The sequence below is a fragment of the Colletotrichum abscissum genome (assembly GCF_030869225.1).
Source record: "Colletotrichum abscissum strain IMI 504890 chromosome Unknown Scaffold_44.1, whole genome shotgun sequence".
Classification (NCBI taxonomy): Eukaryota; Fungi; Ascomycota; class Sordariomycetes; order Glomerellales; family Glomerellaceae; genus Colletotrichum; species Colletotrichum abscissum.
In genome coordinates, this window is record NW_026850365.1 from 110 (window position 1) to 22071 (window position 21962).

The 21962-nt window shown below is 53.0% G+C and overlaps 10 protein-coding genes across 10 annotated transcripts; 4 read left to right on the top strand and 6 right to left on the bottom strand.

Moving 5' to 3' along the window:
• Window positions 1-262: 262 nt before the first annotated feature.
• CABS01_13271 (uncharacterized protein) lies at window positions 263-1239 on the bottom strand (the record flags this gene model as incomplete). The annotated part of the gene is made up of 6 exons (XM_060546615.1): window positions 263-423; window positions 475-552; window positions 615-692; window positions 746-808; window positions 879-934; window positions 998-1239. The coding sequence occupies 6 exons, from the start codon at window positions 1237-1239 to the stop codon at window positions 263-265; spliced, it is 678 nt and encodes a 225-aa protein (XP_060394947.1).
• A 1171-nt stretch (window positions 1240-2410) lies between these two features.
• Window positions 2411-3975, top strand: CABS01_13272 (uncharacterized protein; the record flags this gene model as incomplete). Its single annotated transcript, XM_060546616.1, has 2 exons — window positions 2411-3161; window positions 3245-3975. The coding sequence occupies 2 exons, from the start codon at window positions 2411-2413 to the stop codon at window positions 3973-3975; spliced, it is 1482 nt and encodes a 493-aa protein (XP_060394948.1).
• An 808-nt stretch (window positions 3976-4783) lies between these two features.
• Window positions 4784-5449, top strand: CABS01_13273 (maleylacetoacetate isomerase; the record flags this gene model as incomplete). The annotated part of the gene is made up of 1 exon (XM_060546617.1): window positions 4784-5449. The coding sequence occupies one exon, from the start codon at window positions 4784-4786 to the stop codon at window positions 5447-5449; it is 666 nt and encodes a 221-aa protein (XP_060394949.1).
• Window positions 5450-5636: 187 nt separating this feature from the next.
• On the bottom strand, window positions 5637-7003 carry CABS01_13274 (fumarylacetoacetase; the record flags this gene model as incomplete). Its single annotated transcript, XM_060546618.1, has 2 exons — window positions 5637-5980; window positions 6049-7003. The coding sequence occupies 2 exons, from the start codon at window positions 7001-7003 to the stop codon at window positions 5637-5639; spliced, it is 1299 nt and encodes a 432-aa protein (XP_060394950.1).
• A 477-nt stretch (window positions 7004-7480) lies between these two features.
• Window positions 7481-8360, bottom strand: CABS01_13275 (uncharacterized protein; the record flags this gene model as incomplete). The annotated part of the gene is made up of 4 exons (XM_060546619.1): window positions 7481-8003; window positions 8064-8126; window positions 8201-8214; window positions 8277-8360. The coding sequence occupies 4 exons, from the start codon at window positions 8358-8360 to the stop codon at window positions 7481-7483; spliced, it is 684 nt and encodes a 227-aa protein (XP_060394951.1).
• Window positions 8361-9005: 645 nt separating this feature from the next.
• Window positions 9006-11329, top strand: CABS01_13276 (fungal specific transcription factor domain-containing protein; the record flags this gene model as incomplete). The annotated part of the gene is made up of 2 exons (XM_060546620.1): window positions 9006-10516; window positions 10585-11329. 2 exons carry the CDS (start codon window positions 9006-9008, stop codon window positions 11327-11329), a joined length of 2256 nt encoding a protein of 751 aa, XP_060394952.1.
• Window positions 11330-12040: 711 nt separating this feature from the next.
• CABS01_13277 (vitamin H transporter) lies at window positions 12041-13784 on the bottom strand (the record flags this gene model as incomplete). Its single annotated transcript, XM_060546621.1, has 6 exons — window positions 12041-12193; window positions 12252-12647; window positions 12702-13290; window positions 13352-13455; window positions 13515-13536; window positions 13591-13784. The coding sequence occupies 6 exons, from the start codon at window positions 13782-13784 to the stop codon at window positions 12041-12043; spliced, it is 1458 nt and encodes a 485-aa protein (XP_060394953.1).
• Window positions 13785-14652: 868 nt separating this feature from the next.
• CABS01_13278 (uncharacterized protein) lies at window positions 14653-15600 on the bottom strand (the record flags this gene model as incomplete). Its single annotated transcript, XM_060546622.1, has 1 exon — window positions 14653-15600. The coding sequence occupies one exon, from the start codon at window positions 15598-15600 to the stop codon at window positions 14653-14655; it is 948 nt and encodes a 315-aa protein (XP_060394954.1).
• Window positions 15601-16246: 646 nt separating this feature from the next.
• CABS01_13279 (tartrate dehydrogenase) lies at window positions 16247-17470 on the top strand (the record flags this gene model as incomplete). The annotated part of the gene is made up of 3 exons (XM_060546623.1): window positions 16247-16508; window positions 16564-17054; window positions 17114-17470. 3 exons carry the CDS (start codon window positions 16247-16249, stop codon window positions 17468-17470), a joined length of 1110 nt encoding a protein of 369 aa, XP_060394955.1.
• Window positions 17471-21128: 3658 nt separating this feature from the next.
• On the bottom strand, window positions 21129-21431 carry CABS01_13280 (uncharacterized protein; the record flags this gene model as incomplete). Its single annotated transcript, XM_060546624.1, has 1 exon — window positions 21129-21431. One exon carries the CDS (start codon window positions 21429-21431, stop codon window positions 21129-21131), a length of 303 nt encoding a protein of 100 aa, XP_060394956.1.
• Between the last annotated feature and the right edge of the window lie 531 nt (window positions 21432-21962).

Sequence of the window (21962 nt, forward strand, 5' to 3'; positions counted from 1 at the left end):
TTTGAAAACCGTTGTTATCAGATTATGTTCTGTGATGGCATGAGCGATGCTTAGTATCGGTTGAAACGTGCCGTTGTATCAGAGCAAAGCCCACCAATACGGCAGTACTATTACGTTTCTGACCTGGGAAAATCCATATTTGGAAATTCATATGCTAAAACTGAATGGTAGGTAAAGAATTTGCAATCTTGTATATGCCTCTCGAAGAGAATATGTACACCAAATGGGAAATGACCTATGCAACCTCGCTAAAGCTCAACGATTACTCGGCCTTCTGCGCCGGAATATCGAGGGTGCTGAAGTTCCAAGTCTTGCCGCCGTCGGGAGATGACATGTCGCCGCCAGTAGCCCCATGTTCCCAGCCCCCGGTGTGCCCAAAGCTTTCATCAGCTTGGGTAAGGACAATAGAGACATCTTCCCAGCCTATTTCATTGTCAGCTGTCAATCCTCTTGCGGAAGGCTTGATTTACTTACTATGCGCAGGGTGCTCGGCGCAGCCACCAGACGCGCACTCGATAGAAATATAAAAGATGTTTCCTTTCTGTCCTTTGCCTTCAAAGACTCTGTCAGTTTTGTTACAACAAACAATAGACAGCAAGTGAAAATGTACTTACTGGTTGAGACGGAGGAAGCGAGTTTGTTATCAATGTAGACATCTTGGTCCCAGAGATTCGTTGCCGAGTTCAACTTGTCTGCCGATTTCTTCAGTCACCACATCGCCTAGCTACCAGCTGGACTAACTTACAGTGCGTCCTAATTGTGGATCCAGGAGAGGCAGTGACAGGGTCACCAACAGTCGGGTTTGAGCCTGTCGCGGTGTCATGTCAGACGGGGTCTTTGGGTGTTTCAACTTGATTCTTGCAGGCCAAGTCACTTACCGACCAGGGTGTACGCAAAGTTGCACCAACTCTTTCCTGCGTCGTTACAGTATGATCTTTGCAACACGATTAGTAAATTATCTTGAGAAGGCTTGAAGGCAGGCCGTCTTTCTTCTTACCCACTAGGAGAGTTAGAGGTTACGCCTTGCAGGAACGATGCCTGGTTCTCCATCATGATGGCACTCCATATGGCGACGTCTCCTGAGACAGAGCTAGGTAGCTTGGGGAGAACGAGAGTGGCACTGGCCTCCTGGATGTAGGCTGCGCCATTGGTGAAGAGGGAAACGATGTCGGAGTTCGCCTGGGTTAGACCCAGAAGTATAGCGAGGACGCCTCCAATAGCTGTGTTGGTGCCCTTCATAGTTACTGATTGAGCTCAAATGAATACCAGAAAGGTTCAAAGGTAAATTCTGTTTCGTCTCTGCGCAATGTACTAGACGAGAAATGGTTGTAGGATAGAGTCTAACAGCTTTATATGAACGAAGCTGAGTCCCCTGAGAGACAATGAACCCCTGAGAGCTGGCCAGGGGCTGGCACATGATGTTGGGACGAACATATCCAGATGAAAAGTTCTATTCGGAACTACATCTAGGATTGTTCGCCTAGCAGTCTTCTGGAGCATGGACCATATGTCTCCGAAGGGCGTTGTTTCCAAAGTCCTTTTGAGAGTGACATTGTAATTATTCCGTCCGATATATGACCTTAGGTGGGGTTGGAAGACAAAGATTAATCTATGCATATCGTTAGCGCGTTTCTCAGATTGAGTGCAATGATGCCGGGACCCGGAGTAGCCCGCTTTTCTTACACCATTAATTATTCCTGCACGCACTTTAATCCTCTTCCCGAAAAGTTTAGAGGCAAGTCTCGCCGACGCACCAGTTTCAGCTACTCAGGCTCGGCTTACATTGAAAGCCTTACGGCGGAACACCACTACCTTATCACTCTCTTGTTCTTGCTTGTTCTTAAGCGCTATGATAAAACTGGGTTACCTTTCAGAGCGGTGATCCTGACAAAGTTCAAAAGTCAGACGTTGTCGCTTCTCCCTGGCCATGTAGCGTCGAGGTCAAGTAGGTTCCAGTCAGCTTTCAATTTGATGTCGTCATCCACCGAGGCGGATTCCCCTGATTGATTAGCAAGCAACCCAGACGATTCTGTGAGCCTCAAGGCTTCCATATGAGACGCCTCGTCTTGTTGCGCAAGATAGTGCAAGGCGTTTTGCGCCGGTGGCTGGCAACGACCTGCGATAGATACGAATCATGTTGTGCCAACATATATCAGAGTGCCTGGAGACCCTGGATGAAATTCAGCGCTAGGAGCGAGATTGAGATGTTACTGGCCGAAGATTTCCAGCTCGTCGCGCTATGTCCGTTAGTCGCATGCAAGTTCCCGGCTGGGCGCGCCATCGGACAACGATTGGGATGCCTCATGGTTCGCCTAAGTAACTGGAGGGGCACATAAATCCCCAACAATTGGCACAAATGAAACATTCGGCAATCTTGCGCAACAAGATACCCGTCTGTGACGTTGTTACAATGGTCGAGGCGGTAGTCAATCCTCTCCCGGTTCTGCTGGGTTGGGATAGCGCCAAATCATGCTTTCGCACCAGCGCCCATGAAAGCGATGTTGAGGCAAATCGCCAATCTTTTCCCTTTCTTTACGATGACTTAGACCAGCCTGAAATCCTCAAAACCTCCACGGAGGCTCTGCAGCGTAGTGCCAAAGTAGCTATTCAGCAATACTACCAGTTGGAGTACGAGGTTGACCCCCTCTCCTCGTTGAAGCTCTTGGGTCACTGGAATGAACCTTGGTTTACGCCAGGGGTAAACTCCGCTTTTGTAGTCCTCGCAGCACACAGCCCTGAGCTTGTAGTTCGACTTCATGTTCTGCTCAAAGAGCTTACGACTTTAAAGGACGTTGACGAGAACTTTCCAAAATTCGAGATGTATAGCTCATACCCGAACGGAAATCAAGCACTGGGCCTACTGCAGGGGCAGACGCTGCTCACTTATCCCAACAGAGGGGTCTGGAACAAGGTGTTTGGGGCCTGGAGAAATGGCACACTCTCTGAGCTACGCGATAGGGTTGCAGCGTTTGAGTCGGCGCTTCAATGGCCGCGAGAGAGCTGGACGGTGCTCCAAAGCTTGATCGAAAGTCTCCAAAAAGAAGTTTCCCTCGGAGTCATGGAGAAGCTGCGCGTGAGTGTCGATGCGACATTTGACTTCTTTGATGGCAATGTCCAGAAGTGCCGGAATGCCATTACGACCTTGGAAGAAGAGGAGCAAGGTAAGTGATGGAACATGATATTCGAAGCTCATGTTGTTTCCTTTGGCCATACCTAGGACCTCCCAGGCTAACTGAGCATACAGCAAAACTCTCACTCGTACCCGAACCGGGAATATTCAAGACTCCTTCCATGTCTTCGGCTATTGAGGTCGTTTCGATTGACATGAACAAACTTCGGCCACGGACAGGACAGTCAAAAGGGCCCGGCCCAAAGAAGCTGCAAAAGAGACCCCCTCAGATGAGAAGTGGAGGCAAAACTATGGCATCAAGGAATCGATCGAACCTGAAGGAGCCCAAGCTCTGGCGCACTCTCTGCCTTTCTCTCGTTACTTGGCTTGTGGTGGTGTCACTGCCATTCACAGTGCTGTCAACATTCCTATGCGAGGCCCCAGACGGCGTTCCTATGTACGACAGCAACTTCCACTCAACACTGAGCCAACAACTATTAGGGTTCGGCGGGCTCTATGCCATTGTCAAGCCTCAGCTGATGCAATGGTTCTCTGCACTCGGTTGGTTTAAGAAAGAAGGAAAGAAGCCTCCCAAAGGGATAGAGACGAAGTGGCCCATTACTTTCAACTGCTTAGTTACCCTAGCCTTTGTCACTCTGTTGGCTAGCGCGCCTGTCTATCCGTATTATCCCCAGTCTAGTATCCCGCTCGGGGCTGTCGCGGCGATCTGCGCCAATCTTGCGACATTACTCATTATTGAAGATACTGGGAGCCAGATTGTGGAGCAGGTGTACAAGATTGAAGAGCAGTATGATGAGATCTCAGAACTGAATCATGAGCTACAGGATCTGCGCGGAAGAGCCTGAAGAGTAATTGGGGCGAAAGTTTAGGCGAGGTAGCGGCAGGCCTGAGTTACTCATCGGATCGAAGTCTAGTCAAGTGCGAATACCTAGATACCTTGGATCCTGAAATTGACGATATGGTGCATCTGCGGCTTTGAATGTTGGCCCTTTCATCCTCTCTGCCACACGACTCACCACCCTCGCTAGCTTCCATGTTGAGGTGCACCGCCTGCAACACCCCATCCTCTCTAATTGCCTAAAATTATGCAAGTCCCACAATGGCAATGCGAATGAAACTTCTTGCCACACTGATTTTCACGTCAATCCGCAGTGCTGAACCATCTGAAAACGATGGCGGAACTAGCTCTAAGCTGTCCTGGCCAACTTCTCCCATTCCGCAGTTCCGCCCTCGACTTAGGGAGCAGAGCCCCGAGCGAGAACAATGAACCAATCAGTGGTCTCAATTCCACAGCTTCCTCATACGATGCCAATAGCCGTTCCCCGCAGTCGGCTTGCCGCTGGGATCCTTCTTCCCCGCAGGAACCTCCCGGGTGGCTGCAGCTCGCCTCCTCGTCCGAGCCCATCCTCGTCGGCATAGGAAGGCTAGGAGCGGTTCTCCTACGCCTTTCGCGTGTCAAGCAGACCCCTCGAGCAAGCGGAATTGTCATGCTTACACGCGTGTGATGTATTAGCCACAAGATCAGTGAAATAAGACCGAGCCCGAGTCCAGACGTGTTGTTGGACTGGCCTTCTTCCACCTTGAAGCTCCCCAGTGAATCTCAAGATACCAACTCTCAGTACCTGACGTGTTATTCAACATTGAACTATCAAGATGTCCGAAGCAGACTACATCCTCTACTCCTACTTCCGCTCCTCCTGCTCAGCCCGCCTCCGCATCGCCCTGAACCTCAAATCCATCTCCTACACCACAATCCCAACCAACCTCCTCAAAGACGAACACCTCTCCGACACCCACCGCGCCCTCAACCCCTCCGCCAGCGTGCCCCTCCTCGTCAACAGGTCTGACGCAGACTTCAAAGTGACTCAATCCGTCGCGGCCCTCGAGTACCTCGAAGAAGCCCACCCCTCGACCACGCCCCTCCTCCCCAAGGACGCAAAGACGCGCGCCGTGGTCCGGAGCCTGGTCAACATTGTCGCCTGCGACATCCAGCCCGTGACGAATATGCGGATCATGAGGCGGATCAGGGCCATGGGCGGAAATGCGGAACAGTGGAACCGCGAGTTGATGGCGGATGGGTTTGCGGCGTATGAAGCTGTTGCGAAGGAGTGGGCGGGGAGGTGCTCTGTTGGTGATGAGATTTCGTTGGCGGATGTGTGTTTGTTGCCTGCGTATTGGAATGCCGAGAGGTTTGGGGTTGATTTGAGCCCGTATCCGACTGTGAGGAAGATTGCGGAGGGGTTGAAGGAGAATCCGGCTGTTGTGAAGGCGCATTACTTTAACCAGCCTGATACTCCTGATGAATTGAGGGCGAAATAAGCTGTAATCATAGGTCAATTGAAGTTAATAAGCAATTGCAGCCAAATTTGCCTCGCCCATCTCATGATCAATCAGTGAACAAGATGACCAGATATGTCACGGAATGAAACTCGCATGCTATGTGCACAAAATGAAGGACTTTTCATTATTTCATGCTCATTCTATCTCTCGATCACGATTGTCGCGATCAGAAGAGCTTCAGCGCAGCCTCAATCTTGCCCGAAACCTCACCAAATCCAACCAACGCGCCTTCCTGACCACTCCAGCCGCGGATGATGAGGGTATCGCCATCCTGTAGGAACTTGCGCTCCTCGCCTCCGGTCAATTGCACGGCCTGCTTGCCCCCCTGCGTCTGCTCGAGGATACTTCCCTCGGTGCCGGGCTCTGTGCCAGAAATCGTGCCAGATCCCAGCAGATCGCCCGGTCGCAGGTTGCAGCCGGTGATTGTGTGGTGGGCAATCATCTGCGGCCAGGACCAGAGCAGGTTCTTTGAGTTGGTGCGGCTGATTGTGGTCTTGTTTCCGCTCGCAGCTGGAGAAGTGACACATGTTAGCATCTTTAGTCAGGGAAGGGTTCATGGGATCAGAATGGGAACGTACTGATAATGTCAACTTCCAGGTCGACGCCTAGAACGTTGTTCTTCTTGCTCTCGCGCAAGTAGGGCTGCAACTCCGTCTTGTTCTCGATACCAGCCGTCTTGGCTCCGTCCAACGCATCCGCAAGAACAACCCACGGGCTGATACTCGTGCCCAGGTTCTTTGAGGTAAAGGGTCCCAGAGGAACATACTCCCACGCCTGGATGTCGCGAGCGCTCCAATCATTCATGAGAACGTAGCCAAAGATGTGCTCCTCGGCCTGGTCGACGGGTACCGGCTCACCAAGCTTATTCTCCCGGCAGAGGAACATGCCCATCTCCAGCTCAATATCGAGCCTCTGGCACGGCGCGAGCGTCGGCACCTTGGGCTCGGCCTTGGGGTCCTTGAGGATCTGGCCCCACGGTCTGCGAATGGGCGTGCCGGAGACGACGACGCTGCTCGCGCGACCATGGTACGCGACTGGGAGATGCACGTAGTTTGGCTGCAGCGCATTATCCGGGCCGCGGAAGAGCACGCCGACGTTATAAGCGTGGTTCTTGCCGGCGTAGAAATCGGTGTAGTCGCCAATGGCGAGGGGCAGGTGGTTCTGGATCTCGGAGAAGGGGATCAGGGCCGTCTTGCGCAGGTCGGCGTTGTCTTTGAGGAGGCCTGCGTGCGGGGTGTTTTCTGCGAGGACGGACTGCAGATATGTGCGGACTTCTCTGTGGACTTTGCGGCCTAGGGCGGCGAAGTCGTTTAGTGTGGTTGAGGAGAAGACGGAGACGTGGTCTTGGATGGAGGGCAGGGCGTGGAAGCCGCCGGCCTTTGCAAAGGCCTTGAGGTCGAGGGCATGGTCGCCAATGGCGATGGCGGGCCGGTGAGTCTGGTCTGAGGTTGTGGAGATGATGCCGAAGGGGATGTTTGCCAGCGAGAAGTGGCTTTTGGGGGAGACAGAGACCCAAGATTGCGTGTTTGACATGATGGCGTTGTTTGTCTGTTTGGAGAGAGTGTTCGCTCAAGGTATTGGTAGTGAACAATGCTTCAATAGACAATAACAAGACGATGTCTCTCTGTTCTTCAAGAATTCTAGAGAAGATGAAGCTTCAGGGTCTCAGTGTGAGGTCATTGCTGTTTGGAATTGGGCGATTCCGCAATTCCGCCGCAAGCCGAGCGGGTAGGTGTGGGAACCGGGCCGCCGCGGAATGAAATGGTCGCTGCGGGGTAGCTCGGCGCCGTGGCGGGGGAATTCTTCTGCCCCTCAAAGCCGCGAGTAGGCGACGCATTTCCGCCTTTACAATTCTTTGATATTCAAAAGGTTGGTGTAACCCGAGAATCATGTCGCATTATCTCTCGCCGCATCCCGAACGTTGGATGCTACCCAAGTTGAGTTGGGTTGAGTTAATGGCCTTGCCACGGTATTGTCTGACAAACAAAGGTGTCAATACTCTCATCTGCCTCAGAAGTAAAGGTTCTGCTGCGACTTGGACAACTCCTTGGCCTTGCTGAGGCTATCAGACGATGCCCTGTTCACAGGAGTAGAGACCATTGGCGTCTTAGCTCGAAGCTGAGGTTCAATGACGGCATCAGAAATGCCCTGGTGGTCTGACACTGATCCAGGTACCGAGCCAGGGTCTCTTGGCGGCGGAGGAGGCGCAAACATGGGATCCGATACTGTTGATATGAGCGACTGAGGACTCGCGGCAGGAAGGTCGATGGCAGGATCATTGTGCTCTGTAGCCTTGGACCGGTACCAGGCTTGAATATCGTCAGGTGTCTGCAACGGGAGGCTATCCCATTCCTTGACACGGTCGACCTTGTTCTGTCTTGGTGTCCATGCAGCTTGGGGTAGGAGGGCTGGTGAAGAGGCAGAGTCGAAACCTTGGGTATGATCAAGGGGTCCTGAGAGTACGCGGAAGAGAGCAGCTTCAGTCTCGGCGAGTCGGGTTTCTAGCTTGTTGAGATACCCATTAGGAATTCCCCTGATCACTTGTCGTTAGTATTCATCATGGCTATCTGACTGATTGTAGATGGCTTCATACCTTTTGCTTTGCTCTGGGTATTGGCATCGTCCAGGCTCGTGGCTGCATTGGAGACAGAACGGTCTGCGGGGAAGAATATTCAGCCTCAGGACTTGGCCAGACAAGGGTGCCTCTCAGAGTGCCGGGGAGCCACTTACAACTTCCTATCACACTTGAACGGTATTAGTCAACTGCCGTGGTCAAAGTCGCCTAAAGACACATTGTCGGACTAACCCGTCGTTTCCTCTGGCGGCAACTCTCGCAGGCAATGGGACTCTGCAAAGCGCTGCCTTCTCTCTCGCTGCTGTTTCGGGACATCTTACGATTCCCTCTTCTTTCTGGAAAATTGAACTCGAAGTAAAATTTCGTATCGAAAACCACTATTGCCGTTGTCGTCCTCCCTAGTCCATCGAGCATGGCCGGCGCAAAACTGGTGTTCAAGAACAAAACTCCATGGCCGGTGCGGGGTTTTCTTTGTCCGCCGGTGCCCCACCCACCGGAACGTGCCGTGTCATGGCCCCACCCTCACCGACGTCGCCCCCGACGCGGGCGCGTCAGCCTCTCGCTGGTTTCCTTTCTCGGACAACGATGCTTTTTTCCGTCCTCATAGTCTCATTCCTCTCAAGTCTCGCTCTCGTACAATGTTCCAAAGGCTAATAGTTGGCTGATCTTACCCCAGACTTGGCACATCTGGCACTTCTGCCATTTTCTCCTCCGCACAACAACGTCCGTTGACCGCCCTTCCTCACCCTTTCTTCTCCTCTCTTCCTTCATAGGTTTACTCTCGTTGTACCTCGGCGGACAATTCTCTTGTGTCCCAAGGCCGTCTTCTCTCTCTACCCTCTTCTCCACAATCACACCATGCTTTGGGTCCCCACCGTTCCTCGAACCGTCCACTGAAGACGGGCTATCAATCCCCAGGTCTTCATTCACACCTCAGAGCGGCCATCCCACTCCCTCCGAATGGATGCCGTAGAGTCGCCCAATGCCACCTCCGAGTCGGGAACCCTCAGCCCGGCACACTTCAACCACTCACGCAAGCGGAAACACTCGGGCTCAACAGACCGTCCCACACGCGAGTATGGCTTGATGCGAGACACGGGCAAGCATGACACCGCCCGCTTCGTTGGCTCAGGCAGCGGCATTCACTTTATCCGGGGCGTTTATGTCAGGCTGGCCCGCAAGTCCGCCCTCAGGACATCCCAGTCCACTAACAACATTAGCGACCTCGTCCCCGGAGAAGACGACCAGCTCCAGCGGGAGACCTCATCGCGTGATGGAGACGAGCAAAACCTCTGGCGCAGCTCTGAGTTGATACCAGAACCCGAAGGCGATGACTTCAGTCCGACCTTTGAGCAACTCGTCGACTGGTCGAGGAGCTACTTTGAAGCATGGCACCCGACGCTTCCTTTCCTCAGTGCCCCAGATGTACTCAACCTCTTTGAGGAAGTTAGTGCTGGCGGCGTGGCTGCTCTCGGCCATCTCGAGCGCTCGATTGTAAAGTCGATACTATCAATCTCTCTAGCTGACAGTCGCCAAAAGGCTCCCTTTTCTCAGCCAGTCCCATCCTCCCTCGTCTTCCGCACAGTCGAGGAGGCAATGTCGGCGTCACAATTCGCCCTCTACCAACCAGCTTCGATCCAAGCCACACAAGCTGCCCTTGCCATACAACTGTTTCTCGTCTCCATGTTGAGACTGAACTCGGCATCGAGACTAGGCGGTTTGATCGTCAGAATGGCTTTCCACCTAGGCTTGCACCGGTGCCCTTCGAGATACCCCTTCTTCACTAAAGAGGAGGCGCACATGCGCCGACGTGTCTTTTGGTGCATATACTGCACGGAGCGATTCTTATGCCAAGCCCTAGGCCTCCCGCTAGACATCCGGGACGACGACGTCGATGTGTGCTATCCCGGCGAAGAAAAGCACGGAACACTTGCCGACGCCGAAGACAACAGGCTACAGCTGCTCACATACTTGGTCAAGCACGCACGGATACGGGGGCTAATCTTGGAGCTGCGGAATAAATCAATTCACTCACGCGACGATACCGCAGACCGATCTAGTTACGTCCAAGCAGAGCTCGCAAAATGGTCAAACGAGATCCACGACGCGGTCGAAGACGAACATACCCAGGATGAAGCCTCGCCACAACCGCCAATCTCTGCGGGTCATCGTATTTTCTTGCTTCTGCTAAAGTACGAGTCCATGATCTCTCTCAATCGCCCGATGATGACGTCCGACCCGTCGAGCCCGGCGTACTCTGCTGGTCTACAAAACTGCATCTTTGCTGCCAAGTCCATATTCATTGCTTTGAAGAGGCATCATAGTCAGAGTAAGATTCCTGGCGATCCTACGAGCGCGTGTTTGCTTGAACCGTTGCTTCAGCCGTCATTTACATGGGCTGTATGGATCAGCGCATTCATTCTGATCTACGCTGGTTTTGAACGGCAATTGCCTTTGGCCAGTGCGCTAAAGTAAGCATACCACTCAACTTCCTCACTATGAAGGCAATCTTGAGGGCTAAGTAAACTGACTTTTGCAGACACGTTGAATCAGGCAAAGAAATTCTGCGCCACATTGCCTCTCGCGACACATCATGGCCCGAATACTGCCTCTCCGCAGTCGACGAGCTCACCGCAGCCGTAAGAGAACTATCCGTTCCAAACAACCCTCTTAGACGACAACCAAGCACCAGCAACCTTGCACCAAACAGCCATCTTCGAACAGACCTCGGTCAACAGGCTCGACCGAACAGCAGCTCAAGCAGACCCAGAGGCCTACGCTCCGACTCGACAAACACCCATCAGCCAACCGGATCCAGCCTCCGAGCCCGCTTCTCCCCTTCTGTCGCCGCATCCTCAGGTCGGCCAGACGAGCCGGGCCTCGTCGCGCCAGATAATACAATCTGGTCACAGAACCAAAGCGACGGACTTTCAGGACCGGCAGATGACCAGTCCGGTCGATGGCCCACGCAGGCCTCGCCGGCGTCGGGCCCGTCCGTCAACGCGGGGTGGACGGCGAGCACGCCGGGGGCGCAGTCTGGATTCCAGGCGACTGCGCAGCAGGATTCTCCCAACTTTGACAGCCAGCCGTTTTCGCTTCCGCTAAGCGCCGCTACGTCGTTTCCTGCGATGGGGACTTCGGAGAATGCGCCTGGCGAGGGGCAGGAGTCTATGGTTTGGTATGATCAGTTGTTTGCCAATTCTTTTGGGGCGATTGATTATCCATTCCTGGCGGCGGCGCAGTTTGATCCATCTGTGGATCCTACGTGGTCGTATTTGCGGTAATGCTTAATGAGGAGTACAGAGAGAAATCTGATGGAGGCTGAGGTTGCGTACATGACTACTACAGAGGAGAAGCTGGAGTATCGATACTTCTTTGATCTTTGATACCCATGTTCCTAGTAAATAGAGGCAGGCAGTTTGTCTCTGCAACTCCACATGCGAAATAGCGCCGTTTCCAATAAGTCTTGAACTTTTTGCATGCTGTTTCGGAAACCGCGTAAGGCCACTGGTTTTCAACTCCACGGGTCGCAATATGAATGTAGATTGGTAATTGGTATTATTTTAAGTGAGCCTATGGATCTTTCAAAGAGTTGGACCAAACAGAAACCAAGATCTACGTTGGGCCTACCCTTTATTGAGGATGAGATCTCCGGCCCAGCGATCTGGCTCACCACCAGTAGCTCTGGGAAAAGATACCGACAGACTGGAACTGACGATCACCGACAACCCGCCATTTCGGGTCGTGGTCCCACAGGATGCAACGCTCACGAGACAAGCGGGGCCGACTTGTTGATCAACTTGAGAAGTAGTGCATGTTGACGAATGAAGGTTGACACAAAGCATGGACATAGCCAACACAGCATATGTAGCTACGACGTCTCTCATTCTCATATGAAAATCATATATTCAATACAACCCCTCAACATGATTAGATTTGAAGCAGTGTAGTGGCGCAAGCTCTCCCCAGCGTGACCATATGCTTTCTTCCGGCTTTCAGTAGGCATACTTGGTACCGCTCGCGCCCATCTTCTTGTTCGTAGAGACCAACCAGAACCGCAATGCCCACGTACCAGCAATACAAGCAAATGCAAATGCGGCATTGCTTGACATAGCCGTGAGATACCGAGGTCCATCGCTCTTGGGGTACTGCAAGATTATCGTTAGCTCCAATCCTAGCAAAAAGTGACGCGAGGGATTTACGTACCAAGTAAGCAGTGTAAATGTACGACGCATTAGCGATAACGTTTACAATAGACAGACTGACAGCCTTCTTCTCCTGCGTAGATCCCAGCGTCGCCGAAACCCAGCCCAGGATGCACGAGTTGACAGCATACGCTCCAGACGCGAAAAGGAAGCAGGAGATGTACCGCGCCGCCGTGTTGAGAGTCGCGCACGAGATGACGAAACCGACAATGGCTATGCCCATACACGCGGTGATGTGCCAGGTACGCTCGTTGTATTTACCAGAGGAGATGCCAACGAGGTAGCCAAAGATGCCGGAGATGAGGTACGGCGGGCAGGTGAGGACGAGGGTGATGGTGTCGTTGAAGCCGAGGGAGCCGACGACGGTTGGGAAGAAGTTGTTGAAGCCGCATGCAGACTAGGATCATTGTCAGTATATGAACATTCGGTGGAGGATCAGAATTGGACTCACGAGATGCATGTTTTGGATGAAGCAGAGGAGCCAGAGACGAGGGTCGCGAATGGCTTGCATGAAGCCTGCCTTGGCACCCTTGCTCTCTTCAACGCCGACGGTATCCCTGAGCATACGATCGTGAGCGAGTTGACGCTCCTCGGGCTTCAGCCAGCGGGTCGTAAGAGGGCTGTCAGCGAGTGTAAACATGCCAATGACGGCGACGCCAAAGGTCAGGCACGCCTCGATGATGAACAGCCACTGCCATCCCTTCAACCCGTGGTTGCCGTCGATAGTGTTGAAGACGGCTGCGGCGATGAGGCCCGAGAAGGACGTGGCAAAGATGTTTCCCGAGTAAAGGATAGACAGACGGGTGGCGATTTCCTTGCGGGTGTAGAAGATGGAGAGCATGTAGATGGCGCCTGGGTAGAAGGGGGCTTCGGTCACGCCGAGGAAGAAGCGGACGATGACAAGGTGGGTGTAGTTCTTGGCGAGGGCGGTGCAGCCCGAAACGAGAGCCCATGCCATCATGCAGATTGCCATGTAGATGGATGGCCGGACGTGTTTCGAGGACATGAGCATGTTGGAGGGGATTTGCATAAGGAGGTAGCTGTAGGTCGTACCATCAGCGTTGTGTTCGGAAAGCTGGAGTTTGGAGGAGTTGAACTTACCCGACGAAGAGGATTGAGATGCAAGTGTTGTACTGTGAGCCCTGGAGACCCAAATCCTTTTCGAGACCATCCAGACGGGCCTGGGCGATTGCGTTTCTGTCGAGCTGTGCATCAAGTCAGTCTCTCGCTCGGATTTGTCGTAGCAAACACAAATTCGACGTACGTAGTTCAGAAAGTACATGCACCTAAGACATGTCAGCTATTGAGTCGAATCAACAATATGGAAGTTGAGAACCTACCAAAGTGTCGGCATGATTCTAAAGTCAAGCTTTCTGACAAGGGCAATTTCTTCTGCGCTCGTCTTCGCCACAGCACCAGAGTAATCGGCTCCCGGCTGCAACACGCCACCCTTCTCATCTTCAGTCGACATCTCGACAAAGTTGTCGTTGGGCTTAGACTCAAGGTCCAAATCTTGCTTCTTCTCGTGAGCCATTGTGGTCTTTGTCTTTGTACAGACTCAATTGAGATGACGGGAGGAATTTCGGACGATTGGTGATATGCAGCAAGTAGGAAGAGGAAGGTTGACCGCTGAGATCGCTGAGTCCGTGGGTTCCAAAGAAACGAGACTGACAGGCGTCAGATCAACTCTTATACCTTGGATATGCCTATCTTTTGCCCCAGAATATCTGTGCTCAGTCCGGGGTAACTCCACGGGGTTGTGTTTAATCATGCCATGTTTTGTCTTCTACGCCAACAGAAACCTGGCCCGGTGTCCCTTTTCCCTCATGGCTTTCCTCGCAAACAAACGAGGAAAAGTCTCCCTGGTTCCCCGGACTCATACTAGCTTACGCGGACAAAGAAACTACCGGGGCATTTGGGGTAAATCTGCGGGGGACGCGGGGAAATGGCATGGCAAGCCAGGTTCTTCACCACGTTTAGCTGGGTTACGATGAGGGGGAACTCGACGAGCTAGGGGCACATGTTCATCTGGATTGGTGTTGCTAAGGCTATTTGACGGGTCACTTTGTTGACCCATCCGGTCGGACGGGCTTGCGGGGGCGTATCGGGTCCAGAGACGTGGGACTGACTTACCCCGGATCGCTAAAATACAGACTAATGGAGGGTTGCGCATGGGGTTTCGTTGATCCTTGGGATCATATGAATTGGAATGTTCCTAGATTGAGACATGGAAATGAGTCGAGTAGGTCTAGATCCACAGGCTTTGACAAGAGGGCATATTCTACGCACAAGGTGATCTGGAAGATGAAATGGAGATAGACAATACGACGCTAGGTTATGATCGCGAGTTCATATATCAGACGACTGTAGAGATGAGATGAATCATGGCTTGTAAATGCCTTCTACGCCTTGGAGACGCCTAGGACTTTTCGATTAGAGTCTAATATAACGCGAACATGAGCCTTTCTTCTGGCATCCTGCTGTGGGAAGAACGACTCGTTGGTCAACCTCTCTAGATACAGCTCATACGCGGGCATGTACCCCTGAACAAAACGAACAACCTCCGCATCTGTCATGCCCGCACCTTTCTTCTCCCGCAACGCCCTCTCCTGGTCCAGACGCCAGTGGTAGACGTTGACTAACTGGTCTGTGCTGAGGTGAAGGAATGCGTCGAAGCGCCAGGGGCCCATGAAGCTCTCGCAGTACCTTTCCAGGTTCCGGTTGATGAGCTGAAGATGCTCGAGGCTATGGCTGGCTAGTGTCGTTGTGGATAGCTGAATGTCCTCGGAGTTTGCTGTTGATGATTCCTTGGCTCTTTTCCACTTCTCCTCAACTTCCTCGGGTGACAGTGGCTGGAAACCAAGGCACCAACCCTCGAAGATGAGAACCTCCAGAGGTGGGTTCCTCGGCACGGTGTCCCACTGTGACTCTGGGGCTCTGCCTCCCTCACCGCTGAAGAGACTTTTGTCGAATGACGGCCACTTGACGGGCTCTGAGTCTGTCTGATTTGACTGTGGCTTTGACACATCGTCGAAGAAGCGTCGCGCTAGATCTTCATCATGTGTCCCGGGTTGTCCGCGAGTCCGGAGAAGGCCATTTCCGGGATTAGAATCTCTCAATGATACCAGCTGGTCATGGTCGTGGTACAGGTCGTCTAGTGAAAGCGTTCTTGTGTTGATGCCATACTTGGCGTTGAGTGTGTTGGTAAGAGCCTCAGCCCATGTTGACTTTCCACTTCCCTGCAGGCCCGAAAGGCCAAGAATAAAGGGGGTCGCCAACTCCGCTCTATGTGACTTGATTGAGGGGAGGACTTGCTGGATAACGGCTTCCAAGGCTGTCGTGTCAATCATGGTGAGATATTGCCTTGACACTCTACCACCTGGCGACAAAAGACTTGCCAGTTGAAAAACACCTCCCAAGCCCGAAACCGAGGAGGGTGCGTGGGCTATCGTTAGAGGGATGCACGTTTTGATATGTTTTCAAATGCTTTCAAACGTGGGAGAGCTCGTAAATCACTCTGAGTAAGACTAATCGAGATTCACAGTAGCTGCGTTAAAAGGCTCATCCTGTGTTGCGTGGGAGGCAACTAGGAAATAACTCAATACCGTCAAATGATAGTCCTGCGGACTTGTCTTTGTCCGCTGGCGAAGACACATCCGCGGACAAAGTCAATACCGCTCCCCGGACCCCAGATCACCTCCACCACGAACCCCAACTCCACAAACTCCCGACACTTGCGGCGCATTCCCGGAGATGGTGGGCGATGAAGACGGTGATCTAGCCGTTGTCGGCGGGAGTCTGACGGTTACAAAAGAAGACAACTTCACTGCGCTCTGACATACCCTGCAGCACAGCCATCACCACCAACCTCAAGATTTATCTCATCTTGTAATCAAGGGAAAGAAACGAACCGTAATTACCCCTCGACTCTAACCCCTCATATCATAGTATCACCACACACATCCACCCACCTTAACCCCCTCCCATTCGTTCAAGATGTCGCCCAGTGCGCTCCCCGCCCAAAAGTCTTACAGCATCGCCTCCATGGGGGCTGATGGCATCGGCCCGGAGGTCATCGAGGCCGGTGTGGAAGTTCTCAAGGCTCTTTCCGAGACTCTTGGCACATTCGACCTTAACTTCACCGACTACGACTGGAGCTCCGAGACTTACAAGAAGACCGGAAAGTATATCCCGGACGGCGGCCTTGAGCAGCTCAAGAAGCACGACGCCATCCTCTTCGGCGCCGTCGGTGCCCCCGGTATGTTATCTCCGCAAGTCAAGACTCAACCCGTGCACACCACTAACCGGCGCAGATGTCCCCGACCATATCTCCCTCTGGGGTCTCCGTTTGGCAATCTGCCAGCCCTTCCAGCAGTACGCCAACGTTCGCCCCACCCGTGTCCTCCGCGGTACCCAGTCTCCCCTCCGCAACTGCGCCGAGGGCGATCTGGACTGGGTCATCATCCGTGAGAACAGCGAGGGCGAGTACGCCGGCCAGGGTGGTCGCTCGCACCGCGGCTTCCCCTGGGAGACTGCCACCGAGGTCTCAATCTTCACCCGCCACGGTGTTGAACGTCTGATCCGCTTTGCTTTCGAGACGGCCCGTAGCCGTCCCCGCAAGCTTCTCACTTTTGTCACTAAGAGTAATGCCCAGCGTAACGGCATGGTTCTCTGGGATGAGGTTGTCTATGAGGTTGCCAAGGACTTCCCCGATGTCTCTCTTGACAAAATGCTCGTTGACGCCATGACGACAAGAATGGTCCTTAACCCTAAGAGCTTGGACACCATTGTGGCCACCAACCTGGTAAGTACATGCTTGTCAACTTAGTTTATGTATGATTAGGGGACTAACGAAGGCTCCAGCACGCCGATATTCTCTCCGACCTCGCTGCTGCCCTCGCTGGCTCCATCGGTATCGCTCCTACCAGCAACCTGGACCCCAGCCGCAAGAACCCCTCCATGTTCGAGCCCATCCACGGCTCCGCCTTTGACATTACCGGCAAGGGTGTCGCCAACCCCGTTGCGACCTTCTGGACCGCTGCCGAGATGCTGGAGTGGCTCGGTGAGAAGGAGGCCGCGACGCAACTCATGGAATGCGTCGAGAACGTCACCGGCAACGGTATTGTCACTGCCGATCTCGGTGGCAAGGCGACGACGAAAGAGGTCACCGCTGCCGTTGTGGCTGAGATCAAGGCCAAGCTTGGCAAGAGCAAGCAATAGAGGGTCACTTTGATAGAAGAGATATGGTGGAAGATCTATGATTGCGCAAGAGGAGGACCTGAGCTTACACGATAGGAAGCAACGAGGAAATAGTATACCAGCATACATGTACATTTACACACCCGGTGCGCTTACACGGCCGAAGACGATCTTGTCAAATCGCTTTATGAGCTAAGGTACCTTATCTTTCAGACCATCATGACCGTTCTTATCAAACTCCAATGTGAAGTGAGTCGCACTTGGAATGTCACTCTCCTTCATGATTGATAGTCAAACTCAACAGTCTACATGGTGATCTTGAGCTCGCTCAACGATCGAGCAGTTCCTAATATCACCCTAATTTCTTTAGAATAACAGATTGATCGTGATACCCCCTTACCTCCTTCTGAAATTGTCAGCATCATCTTCAAACCAAATTTTGAAGTCGATATGAGTTCCTACATGAGTGCTTGATGAATAATAACACACTGAGTAGAACAGCCAATGCAAGCACCTTAGGCAAGTATGGTACGGATAGAGAATCTTGAAGTCCATTATGAGCATCTCGATGAAAACCTCAATAATTAGCCCGTCCTTCTCAAGCCACTTACGTCAATGAATTTGTTTCCAAAAATTGCAGTGGCATGATGCCGCTTAACCTCCAGATGAGTACGTAGGAAAGGTCTAGAACGTTTCGCATCGCCAAGTCCATGAGATGCGCGTGCTATTCCTGTACAATACGTGACTATGTTCTAGAATTTTTGTGACAAGCTAGTCTTCTTCCTTTGAAGCAACAGGAGGTTACATTCCGTTTGCAAACCGACTCGCTCCGATTCAGCCAAGCCCCTGGCCCCCCGACATGAAACGGTTCTTAGTCGGGGCGGCCGATGAATTTGTCTCTCATCTTGAATTTTCGATCTTGACTCTCACGAATTATCCCATGCCTGTTGAATTGACCAGGTACGCTTGAGACGTGCACGTAATATTGTCTAGAACACGTGCTAAATGAGCGTCGCCTGCTCCGTGCTGTGGGGGGCTATGTCAACCGACGAACCCATCACGAGATGAACGAAAGAACCATATTCTTACCCACTTCACATGTGAAAGACGACAAGGGCGTTCGCCCCATCAACGATCTTAATTTTGTCCTATCCTCCTCTACGATTCGCAGTAGCTGCCCGATCCGAGTCAAGTCTGTTCTCACCAATCCCCAATAGCTTAGCGTACAGGCCGTGCTAGCTGCACTGCTGCACCTCTCAGCCTTGACGATGTAACGACGGACCCAGCGCGCCGGGCGCTCTGACAGTGATGTTTCCATGAATCGCGTGGCAGGGGAAATGGGGATCTGACACAGCCCGCTTGTTCTACCGTCGATCTAGAAAGAAAGATAGAAGACGGGAATAATAAAAGGCACTAGGACGGCAAGGGACGGAGGTACGGCGAGGGCACGGAGGTACGGCGAGGGCACGGTTGATGGCCCCAGTGCTACGTCTTTTTTTGCGTCGAGAACTCTCGCTCCGATGTTTCCGTGGAACGTGTTTGGAATCTTTCTCGATCCATCTGTGAGCACTGAGGAAAGGTCAGGAGGCTCGGAAGTCGCATCTACTGCGTCATCCGCCGACCAAGCGGAGCGGGGCGTCTGATACTACAGAATGCGTACAACGTCGCGATCCGGCGGGCCGTCATGTGCAGGTAGGCAAGGTAAAGTGAAGTAACGTATGTATGCACTTTACATATAGGCATGTGGTGAAAGGGTAGGTAGGACTGATCTCACGTCCCACATCTCACATCTCACGATGTGGGATCAACGGACCCGGAGCCCCGGAGGGAGGGCAATCTGCATCTTGCAGCGAGCGATGTTACTCGGCCTCGAAAGCGACGGGAGCTTCACATATGACATGGATAGTCTGACAGGACTGACTCTTTGACAGGTCATAGGCGCCGGCGGCTAAAGAAGACGGACGGGTGATGGGCACACGCGAGGTGGCGCAAGTCAACTATCAAGCGACGGATAGGTTGTGTGCCCGGTCTTCAACCCAGGTAATCCATAGCATTCCCAGCACAAGACACATCAGAATCAGGATCTCCGCGAAGAGGATGCCCGTCAGCCACGAGCGGGCGCCCGTAAGGCGAGCCATAGCCAATGACCCTAAGGTTAAAACTGCCCGAGGGACCTCTTAAATGGAGTCATAGGAGGCCGCGGGAAATCCCATTGACGGCGTTGATCAACGCATCCTTGAATACGTTTGGTGCCTAGGCACTCTGGACCGGCGATGGGCGATTTATGATGTGGTAGCTCATAAACATGGGAAAGGAGGGGAGGGAATGGGCTGCTGCGTTTGGATGGCAGGAGAGTCATGTTGCTTCTCCTGTATCATGAAGACATCAATCCCTAGTTAAGATCAAAAAAGAGGGGGGATGAGTGGGTGGATGGATGGACAGTAGCAGAGAAAGTCGCTGCGTGTCAAATGAATACCGGCTAGTTTGCCCTCATCCCGTGGTCCGACACGCCTAATCGTGCGAATAGACGCTTTAGGTTGAGGGAAAGGTAGACCTGGGCAGACCGGGCACTCGGATACAGTTCCATGTTACCTGTCCGAAATTCTGTCCGGCGGTTCCAGCACCAACAACGCTTCTTCACAAACCTTTTGATTCGGCCGTCAAGTTGCAAAGGCCGAAGCGTAGCTCTGAGCTGCGTTAGTCTCGACTCCTCACAGTTCTGGATGGGCCCGGAACGTGGGAATGATGGAGACAAGCCAGAGGGTCTAGATGCCAGATGAGTTCCGGGCTCATGGGATATCCATCGACTTCTAAACGACCCAGACAAAAAGCCCCTATATATCCTTCAAAGGTCAGACCAGGGTAGAACCTTGATGTAAGCCATGGCATGCCTGCATTGAATAATAGGAAACATGGGAGAGTCTCGCGAAATGGGGAAATGCAGAATTGGGGGCAAGAAACTGGATAACTGGACGTTTGGGGGAGCTTTCCTTGCGCTTTGATCCTGTGCCTCTGCTGCAAGTTGCAGAATAAGGGAGGACTTGGACCAGCTTTCTGGGATGAAGCTCTGCATTGGCAAAGGAAAAAGGTCGGGTGGGCCTGAATGCAACTTGTGCCCTTCCCCCCTCTAATGCCACAGCTCCCTCCCTTTCCTACAATACCTCAGCTGAATATGCCCTTGATCAGTTGAACACAGCGTGCATGCGCTTCTCTGCCGTGCTTCTTCTGTGCTTCTGCTGCCACGCCTTTGTCTCTCCCTCTCTCTCTCTCTCTCTCTATGCCTTCATGGTCTCTACTAACGCGTCCCATGTGCTCTGATGTCCGGACTTGACTCCGCACTAGCGTTTGACGCTAGAACTGAACACAACCGAGCGGACAACGGTTCTGGCTCGAGTCAAGAGCATGGGAACCCCGGGGGCGCCGGCTGTTCCCCAATTTCTTAGTCACAAGTACGTTAGTAGGTCCTTTTGCTCTCACCAAGGGGCGCCGAAAGTCGATCACAGAAGCTGCAAAGTGGGCGGCGTGGGAGGGAGAGCCGACGCCAGGGTCGGCCCCTGTGTCGGGAGCTAATCGACGTGTTCCGCAACGGAGTCCGTCGCCGATCGTGGAGAGCCAAATCCTCCGAAAGTTCATGTTCCGACTGGAGTCTGGCTAGATCCCGGGAAACATACTTCATGTCTCACAGAACTGAGAGGTCTTGGCCCTGGCGAGTTCTGGCCAAGGGGGGCTTGGGGGCCACGGCGCCAAGTATCGTGTCTTGTCTTGTCAGCTCGACACCACTCCTATCCCCTTTCATTCGGTGATTTATTTTGCCTTTCCCAACCCACAACCCACAAAGGGGGGTGGGTGGGATGGAGGCGGTAGACGCGGGCAAAGAGAGTCCAGAGCATTGGCGTTGCTGATTGAGGTGAAGCTCTGGGTTAATGCCGGCCAAAGTTTGCAATGGAGGGAGGATACCAAACACTTGAAGCCAACACCACATTGTGACCGGTGCCAACCACGCGACTAGGACGGCTTCCCAGGACCAAGGAAGCTCCGCCAGTCCGTCAAAGGAGAATCCGAGGACAACGGTCCTGCTATTGCTCCTGCAGCAAGTGCTGCTACAGATGCTACAGCTTTCTTGGCAGCCCGCCGCTGACCGCTGCTGCTCGGAGCCCGAAAAGGAACATCCTCTAGAATGGCTCAGATACCACCTGGGCACGTTTACGAAACCAGGGACCGGCCGGTCAGGCATCCGTCTGATGTCGCGATGCATTTCATGCTGCCCTCATGATTCGTGTTGCGACGGTGGGCGAACGTGCACCTGGGATCCGCGCCACCACACACACCTCTCTCTCTGCTTGGCCAGTGAACACCTTTCCATATGAAGTAGTTGACCGCCGCTTCGTGTGGTTGGTAAGAGGGAGGGAGAGGTAAGGCGAGAGAGCTCTGGTTTCTGCTTGTCACTCAGATCAAGCTTGTCGAAAGTTACTGTTATTGCTGTCGCTGCTGCTTTTCCGGCGCGCGCGCAAAC